Genomic DNA, 17337 nt, shown 5'->3' with positions numbered 1-17337 from the left:
CTTTCTCTGTTATTCTAACAATATTGAATCTATCATCTTCTTTTTATTGTTTAATTTGGGCTTTTATGGCAGATTTATGTTCCAGAGGCATTGGTGGACTTTGCACACCAAGCTTCAAAACATGTTGACAAGACTACAGCGTTAATTGGTGATCTACAACATCTCTGGAAACAAACCTATAAAGACATATTTGATACGTCTGAATACAGTAACCAATCCCAACCATTTTTCTTTCAAGGTTTGTTTGTATTGTACATGTTATATAGTTGAAAAATGTATAAATATCTTAAATATATCTACTAAAAATGTCATGAAATATCAATTAAACATGCTCATACTATGCATTTTGCAGCCCGTGGCTCCTGTGTATCTGATGGTACAAAATGTCCATATACAAGGTGTGGTGCTGGAAAACGACTTCCTCGTTGTGCCATAGGTTTCGCAAGGGGTGTTACTGGTGGTTTAAATGGAATATCCTACACAGTAATCAGCAATGAAGATTACCCAGATAAACCTAAGCCTGGAACATTGCGCTATGGAGTAGAAATTGCCAGGTCCCATCGACATGGAGTGTGGATCACTTTCTCCCATGATATGATCATTACTCTTCGAAAGCAGATGTGGGTTTATAGCCACACTACAATTGATGGCCGAGGTGCTAGAGTCATCCTCACTGGGAAACCCATGATTCTTCCCGAGGCTCGTAATGTTATTCTTCATAATTTTCAGATCAGTGGTGTAAGAGAGAGTGATACAATTCATATCTTCTCTGGCACAAGACAAGTATGGGTTGATCATGTAACCTCATTTGATGCCAAATTAGGGTTGGTTTCTGTAGTTCAAGGGGCCACTGATGTCACCATCTCAAACTGTCACCTTTCTAATAAAAATTTCAACATGCTGTTGGGAGCTTCAGATAACGATGTCATAGATCAGAAGCTCAGAGTTACAGTGTATAGAAATTGGTTCAAGGATTCAAGACAACGTATGCCTCATTGCAGGTAAGATAAGAAAACTATGGCATTTGATTTTCTTTGAATGAAAGGTGATATAACAAAATATATTTCTAAAAGCATTCAATGGCATCATTTTTTTTTTCAGGAAGTTATTTTATGTAACCCTATGTCATTATGTTGATAATCTTGCATGAATTCTGATGAAGCAATATCATATTAACGTATTGCATGTTCTATGTAGGTGGGGATATTGTCATGTTGTGAACAATTACTATACCAATTGGGAATATTATGCCATTGGAGGACGAGTGCATGCTAAGGTTTATTCAGAAAGCAATGTGTTTTATTCTGGAAAAAGAAGGGAGATCACTCCATGGTACCATTCCCATGGTCCTAGCTTTGATACAACATCTGCAATTCAATCTATTAATGATCTTTTTCTTAATGGTGCTACATTCCATCAATTCCTTGATTATGGAAAACTAAATCGCCCTCGTTATAGGCATCATGCAAAGTATCCTCCTGTCCTTTCAACAAGCAAGGTTGCTAATCTTGTTAAAACTTGTTCTGGAGCTCTGCATGGTAGATGGGTTAATGCTTGTAAACGCTTAAGATAGAGGAGCTCTTTGCATGATAGAAGGGTTAATGCTTGTAATCGCTTAAGATAGAGGAGGTCTTTAAGATAATTATTCTTATTATTATTATAATATTGTTCTTAAACTCCTATTGTTTTCCTTGTGTACTAGTCATATATTTAAACAATTTGATAGTATTCTTATTTGATATTGTCCATCTCTTTACTTCATTTATTGACTCATTGGGTTCAACAATGAGATAGAATAGCTGAGATGATTCATATGAAGGGTACAAAAATGCTAATAGAGTAGATGCATATCACAACCAAGTCATAGATGACTAATATATCCATGTAAATTCACATTTTGAATGAGATATTTGACATTTAATAATTATTAAAATTCATAAATTATTTTAAATTTTATAATTTATTTAAGAAATGAAAAATTTATGTTTCATCTTATATGTCAAAATCTATTTTCATTTATTATTTACAAAATAGAATGTAATCAATTTTTCTCATATTTTAAATAATTGTTAAATGAGGAAGATTTACGAAATTTAAAAAAAGAATGAAATAACATTAAAATTATATAATAATTATATGATTTAAGATTACATTGTTCTAATGTGAGTTTTATTAATTGTATTTAAAATGTGAAATAGTTTAATATTTTTTCAATTAGAATTTATATTTTTAGTAACCTTGAGATTAGAATTAAGAATTTTAAATTAAAAAATATTTTAAATCATAATAATCATAATAGATTATTAAAAATAATAATATTTCATCTATGTAAATAAAATTTAATATTAAAATATGAATGGCATTGTAAAGAATAAAGTTCAATTAGTAAAAATTAAATGATATAAAATGGTAATAAAGAGATAATTAATAGAATTTTAAAATATGAGAATGATACAATGTAATTTAATACTAAATTACACAAAATTTATAATGATCAATAAATATAGGATTCATATAATACTATTTAATTATTTATATTCAAAATAAATTATATTGAATTGTTAGAAATAAAATTTTCTAAATGGTGGAAAATAAATTTAAGCTCTCAAAATCATGTGAAAACCCCATGTGAAAAATGATTTTTATATACACTATAAAGTGTAAGTTGCTAGGAGAACTTGTATGGACATCTTATAAATTTGAGCTCTCAAAATTGTCCAAACCGAACATGAAAAATGATTTTATATTTTTAGATATTATTTTTTTAAATATTTTGACTACTTTAAACGATCTCTAATATTAGTATATATAAACTGTTGATTTTTATTTAAATTTAAATAACAATTAATATCTTAAATCTATTTAGTTATATATAATAAATAATATTTCTTTATTTTAAAATATTGTTTTTTAAAAACATTTCTATTACTCTAAGCTATTTTTTAATATTCTTCTTATATTATGTATAATCTTCTGGTTTTTACAATTTAAATATAATTAATAAATTTAAATTTAAATAACAATTAATATCTTAAATCTATTTAGTTATACATAATAAATAATATTTCTTTATTTTAAAATATTGTTTTTTAAAAACATTTCTATTACTCTAAGCTATTTTTTAATATTCTTCTTATATTATGTATAATCTTCTGGTTTTTACAATTTAAATATAATTAATAACTAATTTATTAAACCATTTTATTATAGATAATCAATATAATAATATTATTAAATATTATCATATGAATAAGAATTAATAAAAGAATTTATTCAATTATACTCATTGTATATGGTGAAAATGGATAACAATAATAACAATATTGAAAGGCTAAATGAATTCAACCACAAAACCCTAGCCTAACAACAACAAAGATCCACCATAACATATGAAGATTACCTAAGACAATGCAAATCAAATGAAATCACAAAGATTATACCATCACATGTACAATAGCATTTGGATCTCCATTCTTCCTATCTCCATTGATCTTGCTTGATATATTTTCTCTCAAATTTTATGTGCACAAGAGCTCAACAAAGAACAGAATGTGGTTGCAAGTAGGATCGTAGTGTAGTCAATTGATCAAGTAGTTAGGGTTTGATAATGAAGGAAGCATCTCCTTATATAGAAGACACAATATGAAATGGAGGGATAAGATTGAGAGGTGTAAAAGGAGGTTAGCTATGATTAGAGGGTAGGTAAAAGAAATAATAAAATAATGAAAGGGGGTAGGTAGTGTAGGAATTAAGAGATGAATGACATGTGTCATGGGTAGAAAAGGTTAATGAATTAATTAAATAAATAAAAATTTATTTAATTAATAGAAGAAGTGGGATCAATTAAATAAATAAGATATTTATTTAATTTAGGAAAAGGATAATTTAAATAAATAAATAAATAAATTTATTTAAATGAGAAATAAGGCTAGAAGAGGATAAATGAATTAATTAAATAAATAAAGATTTATTTAATTAATAGAAGAATTAAGCTTAGATAATTAAATAAATAAAATATTTATTCAATTAGACTGGACAATTTTGGGTGTCTACACTCATCACTTTGAATTATTTATTTTATTAAAAAAATGCATGACCTTGTAAAACAAATTAAACACATGCAGAAGGTGAAGTAGGAAGGCATCTCACCTTGTGAAGCGGTTGTCACTTCTAAAATTCTTACGCCACCAAACTAAACATGGAAGTTGAGTCTAATAGATATGATTGTTTAGAAAAATACACGCAATAAAAAATGATATTGAAAACAAGAACAAGATTTGTTTAATGGTCCCAACATAAGACAACATACAATAAGTCAAACCATAGTGTGCGATGTTTAAGCTAGACTATCTAACAGTTCCTTGCTCTAAATCTGCATCTATATTTGCACACGCATCCTCCAAGACACTTAAACTTCGACTTAGAGGATGTTGACTAGGTTGTGGGGATGACTTTACATTGGCCCTATGAGTTTAAAATACAATGATTCCTGAGACAGGATTCATGAGATCATCAGTAGGAGCCTCTTCCAAATTTTGGCCAACTAGATTCATGAAGTCGAACCAATGGCAACAAAGCTAAGATAAAAATACAACAAACCAAAACTAAAGAAAAACAAACTAGAAATTATTTTTGGGTGGTGCTAAAAAAATAGAATACCTATCTTTAGAGGAATATAGGTAAAGTATTTCCAAAGATATTAAATTTGTTCGTTATTCCACTTAAAAAATTTATTAAATTGTATATATATATATATATATATATATATATATATATATATAGAGAGAGAGAGAGAGAGAGAGAGAGAGAGAGAGAGAGAGAGAGAGAGAGAGAGAGAGAGAGAGAGAGATCACCTTCAAATTTTTAACTATTCAGTTCCTATAGGTTTAAAAAGGTAAAATTTGAAAAAAAAAAAGGAATATACTATTGTGTGATCATTTTGAGCTATCTATTAGGACTAGTTTGTTGAAATGTGGCGACTGATCAGCAAAGTACTGTACACTCAGCACGTATCCTCGCCGGGGTCCGGGGCCGGGCCGGGCCCCAGGCAGGGGTTCGGGGGCGGCAGCCCCCGAGAAAAAATTTTTTGCCGTTTTTGTTGATGAAAACCGACATTGTAATAAAACCCTAAAAAGGCCGACTTTGTTTGTTGCCCTAAAAATGCATGTTATAAGTGGCTGGGATGCTTAAGGCATTGTAAGGTTGATGTACTATTTTTGCTGGATAATAAGAAAGATTGGACGGCTGTGTATGGTGGACGTAACCCATTCTGGGTGAACCACGTTAAATCTCTATGTTATCTGTGTCCTGTTTTATTTCTTTATCTTTTGTATTTAAATCTGCATATAATTGTTAGTTCATATTTGCTTCGGATCTGCTTGAAACCCTAACAATTGGTATCAGAGCGAGGTTTTCTGTAAATTGGCAGGACTTTCAGATTTGAGTGGGAGCAATGGAGGATTCCAAATTCAAGGTCGAAAAGTTTAACGGCCAGAATTATCAGTTATGGAAAATGCAGATGGAGGATTACCTGTATCAAAAGGATTTGTGGCGGCCATTGGAAGGAAAGGCAAAGAAACCGACCACAATATCAGATGAAGAGTGGGACATTTTAGATAGAAAGGCACTGGGATCCATTCGATTGTGCCTTGCAGCGTCTGTAGCATTCAATATAACAGAAGCAAAAACGACTGTAGATTTGATGGCAACATTGGCTAAGCTGTATGAGAAACCCTCGGCTTCGAATAAGGTATTTCTTATGAAGCGTTTGTTTAATTTGAAAATGAGTGAGGGAGGATCTGTAGCGGAGCACTTAAATGAATTTAATACAATTACCAGTCAATTGTCTTCGGTAAAAATTACCTTTGCAGAAGAGGTTAGGGCTCTCTTGATTTTATGTTCTTTGCCAGAAAGCTGGAATAGCTTGGTTATGGCTGTAAGTAACTCTGTCTCTGGTAAAAATACTTTGGTATTTGATGATATTGTTGGTGTTATCCTAAGCGAGGAAATGCGAAGGAAAAGCACAGGTGAGACTCCAACATCATCGGGTAGTGTTTTGAATGTGGAGAACAGAGGAAGATCAAAGGAAAGAGGAAAAGGCCCTGGGAATGAGAAGTCACGAGGGAAGTCAAAGAAAGGACGCTCTCAATCTAGAGGAAAGAAAGATTGCTGGTACTGCGGAAAACCTGGTCATCTAAAGAAAGACTGTTGGTCTCGGAAAAACAAAGAAGGAGACAAAAATGAAAATGACAGTAAGGAAGCTAATATTGCAAGTAATACTCTACAAGATGCTTTAATCTTATGTTTGGATAATGTTAATGATTCCTGGGTAATAGATTCTGGGGCTTCATTTCATGCTACACCCCATAGAAAATATTTTCTAGATTATGTTAAAGGTGATTTTGGACAGGTATATTTGGGTGATGATGAGCCCTGTCAAATTGTTGGAAAAGGAAAGATAAAGATCAAGTTGCAGAATGGTAATGACTGGTTTCTGCAGGAGGTAAGACATGTTCCTAATTTAAGAAGAAATTTAATTTCTGCAGGGCAACTAGGTAGTGAAGGTTGCATAGTTACCTTCTCAGACAGTATGTGGAAGGTCACTAAAGGATCGTTAGTAGTAGCTAAAGGTTCGAAGGTAGGCACATTATATCTGTGTACTGGTAACACTTACTCTACCTTAGCTGCTACAGATAAAGTTACTACAGGGACAACAACAATAAATGTTGCAAGAACAGATTCAATAATGTGGCACCATAGGCTTGGGCACATGAGTGAGAAAGGGATGAAAATCCTTCACTCCAAAAATCTATTGCCAGGACTAAAGAAGATTGATTTAGAGTTCTGTGAAAACTGTGTTTATGGTAAACAGAAAAGAGTCAGATTTCTCAAGGTTGGAAAAGAGAAGAAGAGTGAGAAGTTAGAGCTTGTACATTCAGATGTATGGGGACCGACTCAGGTATCATCTCTTGGTGGCTCTTGTTATTATGTTATTTTTATTGATGACTCAACTAGAAAAACATGGGTATATTTTCTAAAACAAAAATCAGATGTTTTTGAAACTTTTAAGAAATGGAAAGCTCTGGTTGAGAATGAGACAGGAAAAAAGTTGAAGTGTCTCAGATCGGATAATGGAGGTGAGTATTGCAGCAAAACATTTGAAGATTAAACTGTTCCTTAAATGGGATTCGAAAGCAGAAGACAGTTCCAGGAACTCCACAGGAAAATGGTGTGTCAGAGAGAATGAATAGGACCATCATGGAACGTGCAAGGAGCATGAGATTGCATGCTGGATTGCCCTTACATTTTTGGGCAGATGCTGTACATACTGCTGTCTATTTGATAAATAGAGGACCTTCAACCCCTTTGGATGGTGGTATTCCAGAGGAGGCATGGACTGGTAAAAAGGTAAATTATTCTTTTCTAAAAACTTTTGGTTGTGAAGCTTTTGTCCATGTTGATAAAGAAAACAGAACCAAGCTTGATGCTAAATCTCAGAAATGTACCTTCATTGGATATGGGATAGATGAATATGGCTATCGGTTATGGGATTTTGAAAATAAGAAAATAATTAGAAGTAGAGATGTTATATTCAATGAGAAGGTTGTGTATAAAGAACAAATGCAGGAAAAGAAGCATGAACAGGACAAACAAGAATATGTGGTGTTGGATGAGATTCCTGAAAATGAAATGCCACAGGTACCTGATGCTCAGCAACAACAGATTGTCCCACAAACTCCTGCAAGTGTTAGACGTTCTACGAGGACAAGTAGACCCCCTGAAAGTTTTTCTCCTTCTTTGTATTCTATTTTATTAACGGATTCTGGTGAACCAGAAGAATATGAAGAAGCAATGCAGGTGGATGCCAAACAACAGTGGCAACTAGGCATGAAAGAGGAGATGGACTCCTTGATGAAAAATAAGACTTGGGACTTAGTCCCTTTACCTGCAGAAAAAAGAGCCTTGCCTAACAAATGGGTTTATCGGCTGAAGGAGGAGGAAGGAGGTCAGAAAAGATATAAGGCCAGACTTGTGGTAAAAGGTTTTGCACAGAAAAAGGGTATAGATTATGATGAAATATTTTCTCCAGTTGTAAAAATGACCTCAATTAGAACTGTACTTAGTCTTGTGGCTGCAGATGATTTACATCTTGAACAATTAGATGTCAAAACAGCTTTTCTCCATGGAGATCTGGAGGAGGAAATTTACATGTTGCAACCACAGGGATATGAGGTCAAAGGTAAGGATAACTTGGTGTGCAGGTTGAAGAAAAGTTTGTATGGCCTAAAGCAAGCACCCCGACAATGGTATTTAAAATTTGATAGTTTCATGGCTGAACACGGTTATCATAGATGTCATTCTGATCATTGTGTATATTTTAAGAGATTTGATAATGGCAGTTATATTATCCTATTGCTTTATGTTGATGACATGCTTGTTGCTGGGTCTAACATGCAACATATAAATGATCTTAAACAGAAATTAGCCAGGTCATTTGCTATGAAGGATTTGGGTGCAGCTAAGCAAATTCTCGGTATGAGGATTACACGGGACAAGAAAAATAGAACCTTGAATTTGTCCCAAAGTGAGTATATAAAGAAGGTGTTGAAAAGATTTAACATGCAGGATGCAAAAGCAGTTAGTACACCTTTGGCTAGTCATTTCAAATTGACTAAGGAGATGTGCCCAAAGGCACAGGAAGAGGTTAATAAAATGTCTAACATCCCGTATTCATCAGCTGTTGGTAGTCTGATGTATGCAATGGTATGCACAAGGCCAGATATTGCACATGCAGTGGGAGTTGTGAGCAGGTTTATGAGTAATCCGGGTATGGAACATTGGAATGCTGTAAAATGGATTCTTCGGTATTTGAAAGGAACTACTACGAAGGCATTATGTTTCAAAGGATCTAATGCTGCTCTAAGTGGATTTGCTGACTCTGATCTGGTAGGTGATATTGATTCACGGAGGAGTACTACAGGGTATGTTTTTACTATAGGGGGAACTGCAGTCAGTTGGATTTCTAGGTTGCAAAAGGTTGTTGCACTTTCAACCACTGAAGCTGAGTATGTTGCTGCTACAGAAGCCATCAAAGAGATGATTTGGTTGAAATGTTTTCTGAAGGAATTGGGTCAGACACAAGAGGATAGCCCATTGTATACTGATAGCCAGAGTGCCATTCATCTTGCGAAGAACTCTGCTTTTCATTCAAGGACAAAGCACATTCAGCTCAGGTACCACTTCATCCGGACTATTTTGGAGGAGGGTCAGTTACGGCTTGAGAAGATTCACACAAGTGAGAATCCTGCCGATATGTTCACAAAGGCAGTTCCACAGGAGAAGCTGATTTCTTCATCAGTTTCTATTGGTCTTCTTGATTAATAATTGTGGAATTTATACCAGTCAAGTCTTAGTGTTTTATCCAGCGGATGTTGCATGTACAGTGGTGTCGTGTAGTATCAGTCTCCAAGTGGGAGATTGTTCGGTGTGGAGCCTGATCAGTCTCCAAGTGGGAGATTGTTGAAATGTGGCGACTGATCAGCAAAGTACTGTACACTCAGCCGTTTTTGTTGATGAAAACCGACATTGTAATAAAACCCTAAAAAGGCCGACTTTGTTTGTTGCCCTAAAAACGCATGTTATAAGTGGCTGGGATGCTTAAGGCATTGTAAGGTTGATGTACTATTTTTGCTGGATAATAAGAAAGATTGGACGGCTGTGTATGGTGGACGTAACCCATTTTGGGTGAACCACGTTAAATCTCTGTGTTATCTGTGTCCTGTTTTATTTCTTTATCTTTTGTATTTAAATCTGCATATAATTGTTAGTTCATATTTGCTTCGGATCTGCTTGAAACCCTAACATAGTTGTCACATACACCATACAATCCTAATAATATCATTATTTAATTAGTATAATGTGTTGTAATTTTGGACCCATTTGGAATGGGTACCATACTTGGAGTCTAATTCATGAGAGTGCTTTAATACAATATGCAACTTGTAAGTTGTATTATGATCATTATAAGAGAGCAATAAATGGGATAACAAAGTGATGAGGAAGAGAATCTTTTACCAACCAAAACTAGTCATCTGTAAAAAGATTTTAACTATAATTAGAACTGCTACACAAAGTTCTTGAGGGTTAAATTGGAACCAGTGATTATTTGAGTCAATAGTTAACATTAAGAGTCATGTTCTATTAGAAATAAAAGTTACTCTTAGAGAGGGGCACATGGATCTAATGTTAAGATTAAGTAATGTTCACCTTGTGTCCTTCTCTAGACTATTATACATTATTTATTTAATACTTATTTACTTATATGTACATCTTCAAGGACATGAAGGACCAACTTTGACATCCACATGAGGTTGGAGATATTTATAATTAAATATTATTCTCTAGATGACTAGGAATATGGATGTAAGAGGCATAAGATGGGAGGACTTGTATTGCAATACATCATTGGACATGGCATGAGATAGAAGGAAATCCATGATAATTTATAATTTTGTAAGATATCAAAGAAGAATCTATGACATTTTAATAGGAATAAAAAGTTGGTTATCTTTTTTGGACTTAGAGAGTTATTATTTGTCATCTCCTAAAATAATTTTATCTTTTAGGGAAGTTCAATGACCAAGTTCATAAGAAAAATTGTTTTAACTTTTTTACACATGTCATGAGGTATCCTTTATATTTTGACTACTTTGCTTATGGTTTGAGTTTATTGTGTTAGAAATCATTTATGGTTTCTTAGATGTCATTTATTTATATATTGGAGATGAGATAGTAGCTTGCATTGTTTTGTAGATTATGAATTGTTATTATTATCAAAATATTGTCTAGTTGAAGGGATAAGTTGTGTTGATATATTCTAAATTTGAGATCAATACAATTTTATACTCTCTTGGTGTTGGGATTTTTACTTGAAAGCTTTTTCCCTATGTATATTAGTGTTCATGTGATATTGCATATTTTTATTTTGCAATGCTATTTCTATTTACATAAATGTTTTATCATGTTCATGAATTTGTAAGCACTAAGGATATGCACTTTTTCTATATTTGAACTCAAATTAAATCAACACTAACTTAGACTAGCTAATCTAATAATTATCTCATGGTTTAAGCCATAGTTCTAGAAATTCGTTAATGATTAATGTATTGTATTCTATATGTTATTTCCTATAATTTGGTTTTGAAGATACAAAATATTGTTAGATTGTGGGAGGAGATATTTTCTCCCTACTATTAATGCTATTTCAGTGGTATCTCTATACATACCTAATTTTTAGAGAATAATACAGATGAAACTAGATAAATAAAAAAAGAGTTGTCTAAAGACAACTATAAACTTTGGAAGCTCAACATAGAAGACCGACTAACTCCATCTTTGTGTAGTAGATTGATGCATAAAACTCAATGCATACAACTCAACTAATTAAAAGATGAATTAGTTGAATGTCCCTAGCAATGGAACTAGGTTTGTTGGTGCTTTAAAGACATTAGTTACCAAACCTATAAATATGGCCTTCTCTTAGGTGATATGATGAGCCCTAATATTCTTATGCACATCTCTAAATATGTAAGTTATAGAAATATATATTCTACATAATTAAAAAATTGCATGCTTAATGTTTATTCATAATAAGTGTTTTGGTGTGATGAGATTTTAATTTCTATAAATTAATACCTTATGGAATGCAAATGTCTTCTTATCTTTGATCCTATCCATCTTGCACATTAATGACATTCTTCATGTCTTAGACATTCTAGGTAATGTAAAGTGCATAATTTTTTGCTTTATGTATGCATAAATATAACTTAAATCAACATTTTTAGAGTTCCAATTTTTTTTACAAATATTGGTTCCTATTTTAAGAGACTTGTTCAAGTTAAATTGCATTTACATGTAATAATGTTCAATAAAGTCCACAAAATCTACAATTTATTTAAATTTCATGAAATATTGAAATATATATAGTCCATGAAATACCTAGAGATATAGTCCACAAAATACTAAATAATACAATCAATGCAATACTAAAATGAAGTGTGCATTCGTAAACAAGTAAAAACTAAAATAAAGTCCATGAAATGTGGACTGAAACATGTCTTTGGAGTCACAAATTAGTCAGCATGATAAAAATAATACAAATCATCTTTCATGTAAAATAGTGAACTATATGATATAAGTCAAGTATTATCTCTAAAATTAAGACTCCTCTTTGATCCATGCAAACCAGATTGACCTGTCTCATGTTGTATAAGAGAAAGTAATTACAAATCAGATTTTAAGTTTAAAAAATTATATTTAAGCATTTGCACATGAGTATGGATAAAATTTGATTTAATCCATTTTAATTTATAAAATCACAAAAATTATCGTGTTAAGTTGCTCATCTCTTCCCACAACCTAATGTGCATGACATAGTATATATACTATCAGGTCAAGACCTATCTCATTTTGTACAAAAGAAAGAAACATGTGCAAACATGTATGATTTAAATTTGATTTAATTCATTAGCTAATCTATAATTCATTTATGATCAATTAAATAATCAATATTTAAATTACCATATAAAGCTTCCCATCTCCTCCCATAATTTATTGCACAAGTGGTATATGTACTATCAAATCAAGACCAAAAGTCTTATAAGCTAACTCCTACAAGGTTTGAATAAATAACAAAAATTAGGTTAAAAATATTCTCAAGTACCAATTTTGTTAATCTATATAAAATAAGTCTACGAATTTCACATAGAATATTTACTTTCAAACAACTTGAAATGATGTGGATGACACATGAAGTTGGCCCTACCAAGAAGCATAAGAAACACCTATCCTAATAGTGGTATCAACCTGTAGAAAAATATATTAAAATATTTAATACATGTGCTTGATATAGTGAATTCAAAGTACAAATTTCTAATTATAGTTTAAAAAAAATACATATAGGGAATGGCTCATGCATAATAGTTTATGATGGAGGAGCACTCACTACACCCTCTATTCAGTGGACATGGAAGTTGCATGACCTCCTTGGAGCAATAAAAAAATTCTACCTATCCAAGACTGAATTATATTACTCAAATTTTAATCATTTAATATATCTAAAAAAATCAAAATGTTAATTCAAACAATTCAGTCTAGATATTGGTAAATACCCTAAAAGGTGTGCCAATTTCTACAAATGTCAACCCAAAATAAAAATTGATCAAATGTAGTCAATGACCTTGAGGCTATCATTAGACCAAACAATTTGAATGTTCAAATATTATTTATATTTTTTTTTAGAATAATTTTTTTTTTATACGTAAATTAAAAACATGCTTAATTTATGTATGACACACATATCTATGTAGGATGATCATTAAAACATAGAAAATCCACATATGATGTGATCTCACTTGACGCAAGTGCATTTGTTGTGGATGCATGAATAGGGCCATAATATATTTTATTACAATTCGTACAAATATTTGGTCTCAACATGCACTAGGTGTAAGGACCAACTACATTAGATGCTCCTCCATGCTTTCTACTACTATGTTTAGTTTCCATGTGGGTAGCTTGTTTAGTGAGATTACCTAAGTGTGCACTCAATGCTCCTAATGTTGAAACCATTGTTTGATGCTGAATAGGTATGAGAATAATAGGAGAAGGAGGAGCGATGATAGGTGGAATAGTCAAGGGTCAATTTGGATCAACATGTTGCCCAAACCTATGTTGTGGCATGCCACCACTAATACCCTAAAGTGATATCATGTCAAAATAATTGGGTTTTAAACCCAATTGAAACTCTACATATAATTTCCTCAAAAAATATAAGGACACCACACAATTAGTGTGTGGCAGATGATCAAATACCATCCACCACCGCTCTTAATTTTTTTTAGATATCTAAGGATGCCTACACAACCGAATTGAATTTTTTTTATTATTTGGAGGAGTGAGTTGATTCGTGTGAGGGTTAATGAAAATAGGGCTAGGGTTTATTTGGTGATGTGAATATCATGAATCTCCCTATAGGAAAGTCCATTTGCATAAAATTATCACATCCCCTCCTTTCATAAGTGAAATCTATCTAATTCTACATCAATCGATCTAACCAAATCAATAATGGTTTGCATTGAAGATGCAAGCCGTTATAGATGGGGAACGACATTCTTATTTTCGATTGCGTTATTATATTCTTGGATTATATTCATTTTTGTATTTTATTGAGTCTTGCTCGCAAGTGAGGCTCATCAGGGGTGGAGGTGGGAGATTAGGATGTAACAGATCCTCTATTAGAAATTTATCCATGATAGACCACCTGCATACATACATTTACAATTACTCGAGAATCTATTTACACCGAAGGTGTCTTTTAATATGAAATGAATGATCTCTTTTTAACCATCAATGACTGGGAATACTCCTCAACCAATGCAAGATGATTGGAGGCTTCTTAGCCCTCGATTTTCCAATCACATTTTTTTTGTTTGTATGATTGCACTTTTGACCCTTCATAAAGTTTCCACTTTAGTAGTTGTCTCAAAGACTGTTCTTCACATTTGTTTTGACATTTGTTCTTCACATGGTGTGTGCACTTAAGTTTGAATGTTACATATTCCTAGAATAGAAGATGAAAATCATAAATTAATTCTAAAAAAATATGAAACATATCTATGCATTAGGTATTGATGTCTTCTTTCTAACAAGATAAAATAAAATTGAATTTTGATATATATAGAACAAGTTATGTGTTCAAATGTACACCTATATCAAAATTATAATTAGTCGGACTTCAAAACTTAATAAAATAAAAAATATTCAACATATCACTATCAAACCAACTGCATGCCTTGGGTATTGATGTTATAAACCAAAATTCAAAAGAATTAAGTTTTTATCATTTATAGAAAAAATGTTTACGCGTTTCGGGATGCACATCACTCTTAAAAAATGTTGTTTGCTGTAAAAAACTACTTTTTGAGGGAGATGGAAAAATCAATAAAATTTATTCAAAAGAATTTGAAAAAAATATATTTAGAATCTACAAACAAGATGTTACAAATCACTAGTTTACTTCATCTTCAAATTGTTAACGGTTTAAAAGTTATAGGTGTTGGAAAGTGAAGGTTTTTTAAAAAAATATTCATCTAAGTGTCAAAGTTAGTCAAAAAGTGGGAACCAGTATTGTGATTTCACCCACCTATAGTTTATCATGAAACAACTAAACAAAACACTTGGGACTGTGCTTATGGCTGGTTCAATTACTTGGGATTTCATCTTCAAATAACATAATAATCAAAATAATCTACTTCAATTTCATTTCTAATGTATCTTCAAATCTTTGCAGTTAAAATTTTACATATTGCATAAAAGATTCAATAAATATGCAAGTACTGAAGCATTAAAAACTGAACAAGTCATGGAAAAAGAAGCAATTCAAATAAATGGATATAGAAAAAAGTCATATGGTGAGGAGATTAATTCTCATAACACTATGAAAGTTCATTTTAGTTTATAGGGCATTACACAATAGACAATTGAATTAATTATATAGACTATTTTGCTATATTTTAAGATATAGCTTAGAAGGGTTTGGCAAAAAAGGCCTTCTTGTAGGGTATGACATGGGATATTGGTAAGCTGGGTAGGTAACATATATAATATGTGAAGACTCTTCTCACTATCAATTTGCTTTTTAGAAAAGGACAAACTCTAACATTATGGTTAATGAAGAGAGACCGCTACCCAAAGAGTGGTACTGTTCTTTCAAATTGATTCAAGAAACATGTAATTGATGTTTACAGTGGAAAAGGAAGATCTTGTCAAACATGATAAATGCTTTAAAGAAACTATGGTTCATATCGAATATGGTAAACTCCCAATTTCGATTAGAGTAGGAAAACATCATAAATGCTCTAAAGAAACTATGGTTCATATTGAATAGGGGAAACTCCCAATTTTGATTAGAGTAGGAAACATTAATAACCTATTCAAAAGTTCAGATGTACATATGCATTGACTTTGAACATCTTGGCCAATGAATTATTGTCATTTTAGCATGCATTTGATGATGATTGAAGATGTTCAGGGAAATTGGTTCCAATGTTGAAAGTGGTTAGCAAAAAAACATGTGTATAAGGTATTCTTCTTTTTTAATTTTGTTCTTCTGGATTCGACCCTGTAAATTTTTGCATTGCCAACGTTTCGGATCAAATACCATGTTCCATCATCAGGGCAAAAAAGCAAGTAATAGAGCAAGATAGCAGAAAATGAAGATGATAGCAGGCGAAGAAGATTTAAAATATGAAAACCCAGACCCAAGGATAGATACCAAGAAGAGAAAATAACAACAAAAGATTAACACCAAAAAGACAAAAAACCAAGAAGAAACACAAGGAAAAAAAGGTAACATAAAATAGAAGCAACATAAAAGATACACAGATGTATAAAAACAAAAGAGAATATATGCAAAAACATCAAGGTGGCTAAGCAAGCAGAGAGAGAGAAAGAAATATAAGATTACAAAGGTAATTATTTATGTTAATATAGAAAATTATTTTCTTATATATATATAAATATATGAAAATAATTACCTATATTTGTATAAATAATTGCCTCTATATATGAAAACGTGTGTGTGGGGGGGATAGAGAGAGATAAAAGGGGGGAAGACCCAAAACTACAACAAAATCCTTATAGAATCCATATATGGTTTTTTAGACAACAACAGAGGAATGTCGCCCCACAAGAAATTTTAATTATTCTAGATCAGAATATTGTATAAAGTGTATAGAATTATAATTTAATAGAATTGCAAGCAGTATAAAGTATAATTTATGTAGTTCACATTTCTTATGATTAGTGATACGTTTGCAATCATATCTCCATATCTTGATCAGTGCATTTAACATTTAAAGAAATAACATTTAAAAGATGAGGCAACTTATTATATGAATGGTAAGATTTCTATGTAATCTTTTAATTTGTCGGTTTATTATTATAAATAAAGATGGTTTTCTGACAAGGTTAACACCTTTATAAATATAAGAATGTTATGATTATATAATTTCTAATATAATATATCATATATAATGAGACCAGCAATACCTTCTTGACCACGTGAAACCACCAAAAGAAAAAGTGGGCACCATGCTGCTCTTCTGTTATTTTACCTGTCCACAAAAAGCATATCTTTTTCTAAATATTACACGTTCATTAACCCTCTCTTGACTTTACTCACTTTCATCTTGACAAAGCAACCGTAATCATTCTAAGTATTAAAAGATCTCCCATGATTCTTTTGACATTTGTTCTTCAATTAATATTCCTAGAATA

The 17337-nt window shown here is 31.9% G+C and overlaps 1 protein-coding gene across 1 annotated transcript; it reads left to right on the top strand.

Moving 5' to 3' along the window:
• The first annotated feature begins 594 nt into the window (after nt 1-594).
• LOC131043944 (probable pectate lyase 6) lies at nt 595-1573 on the top strand. Its single transcript, XM_057977181.2, has 2 exons — nt 595-1001; nt 1198-1573. Exons 1-2 carry the CDS (start codon nt 595-597, stop codon nt 1571-1573), a joined length of 783 nt encoding a protein of 260 aa, XP_057833164.2.
• Nucleotides 1574-17337: the final 15764 nt, after the last annotated feature.

The sequence above is a fragment of the Cryptomeria japonica genome, chromosome 5 (assembly GCF_030272615.1).
Source record: "Cryptomeria japonica chromosome 5, Sugi_1.0, whole genome shotgun sequence".
NCBI classification, from domain to species: Eukaryota; Viridiplantae; Streptophyta; class Pinopsida; order Cupressales; family Cupressaceae; genus Cryptomeria; species Cryptomeria japonica.
This window is presented reverse-complemented; position numbering and strand designations above follow the sequence as displayed.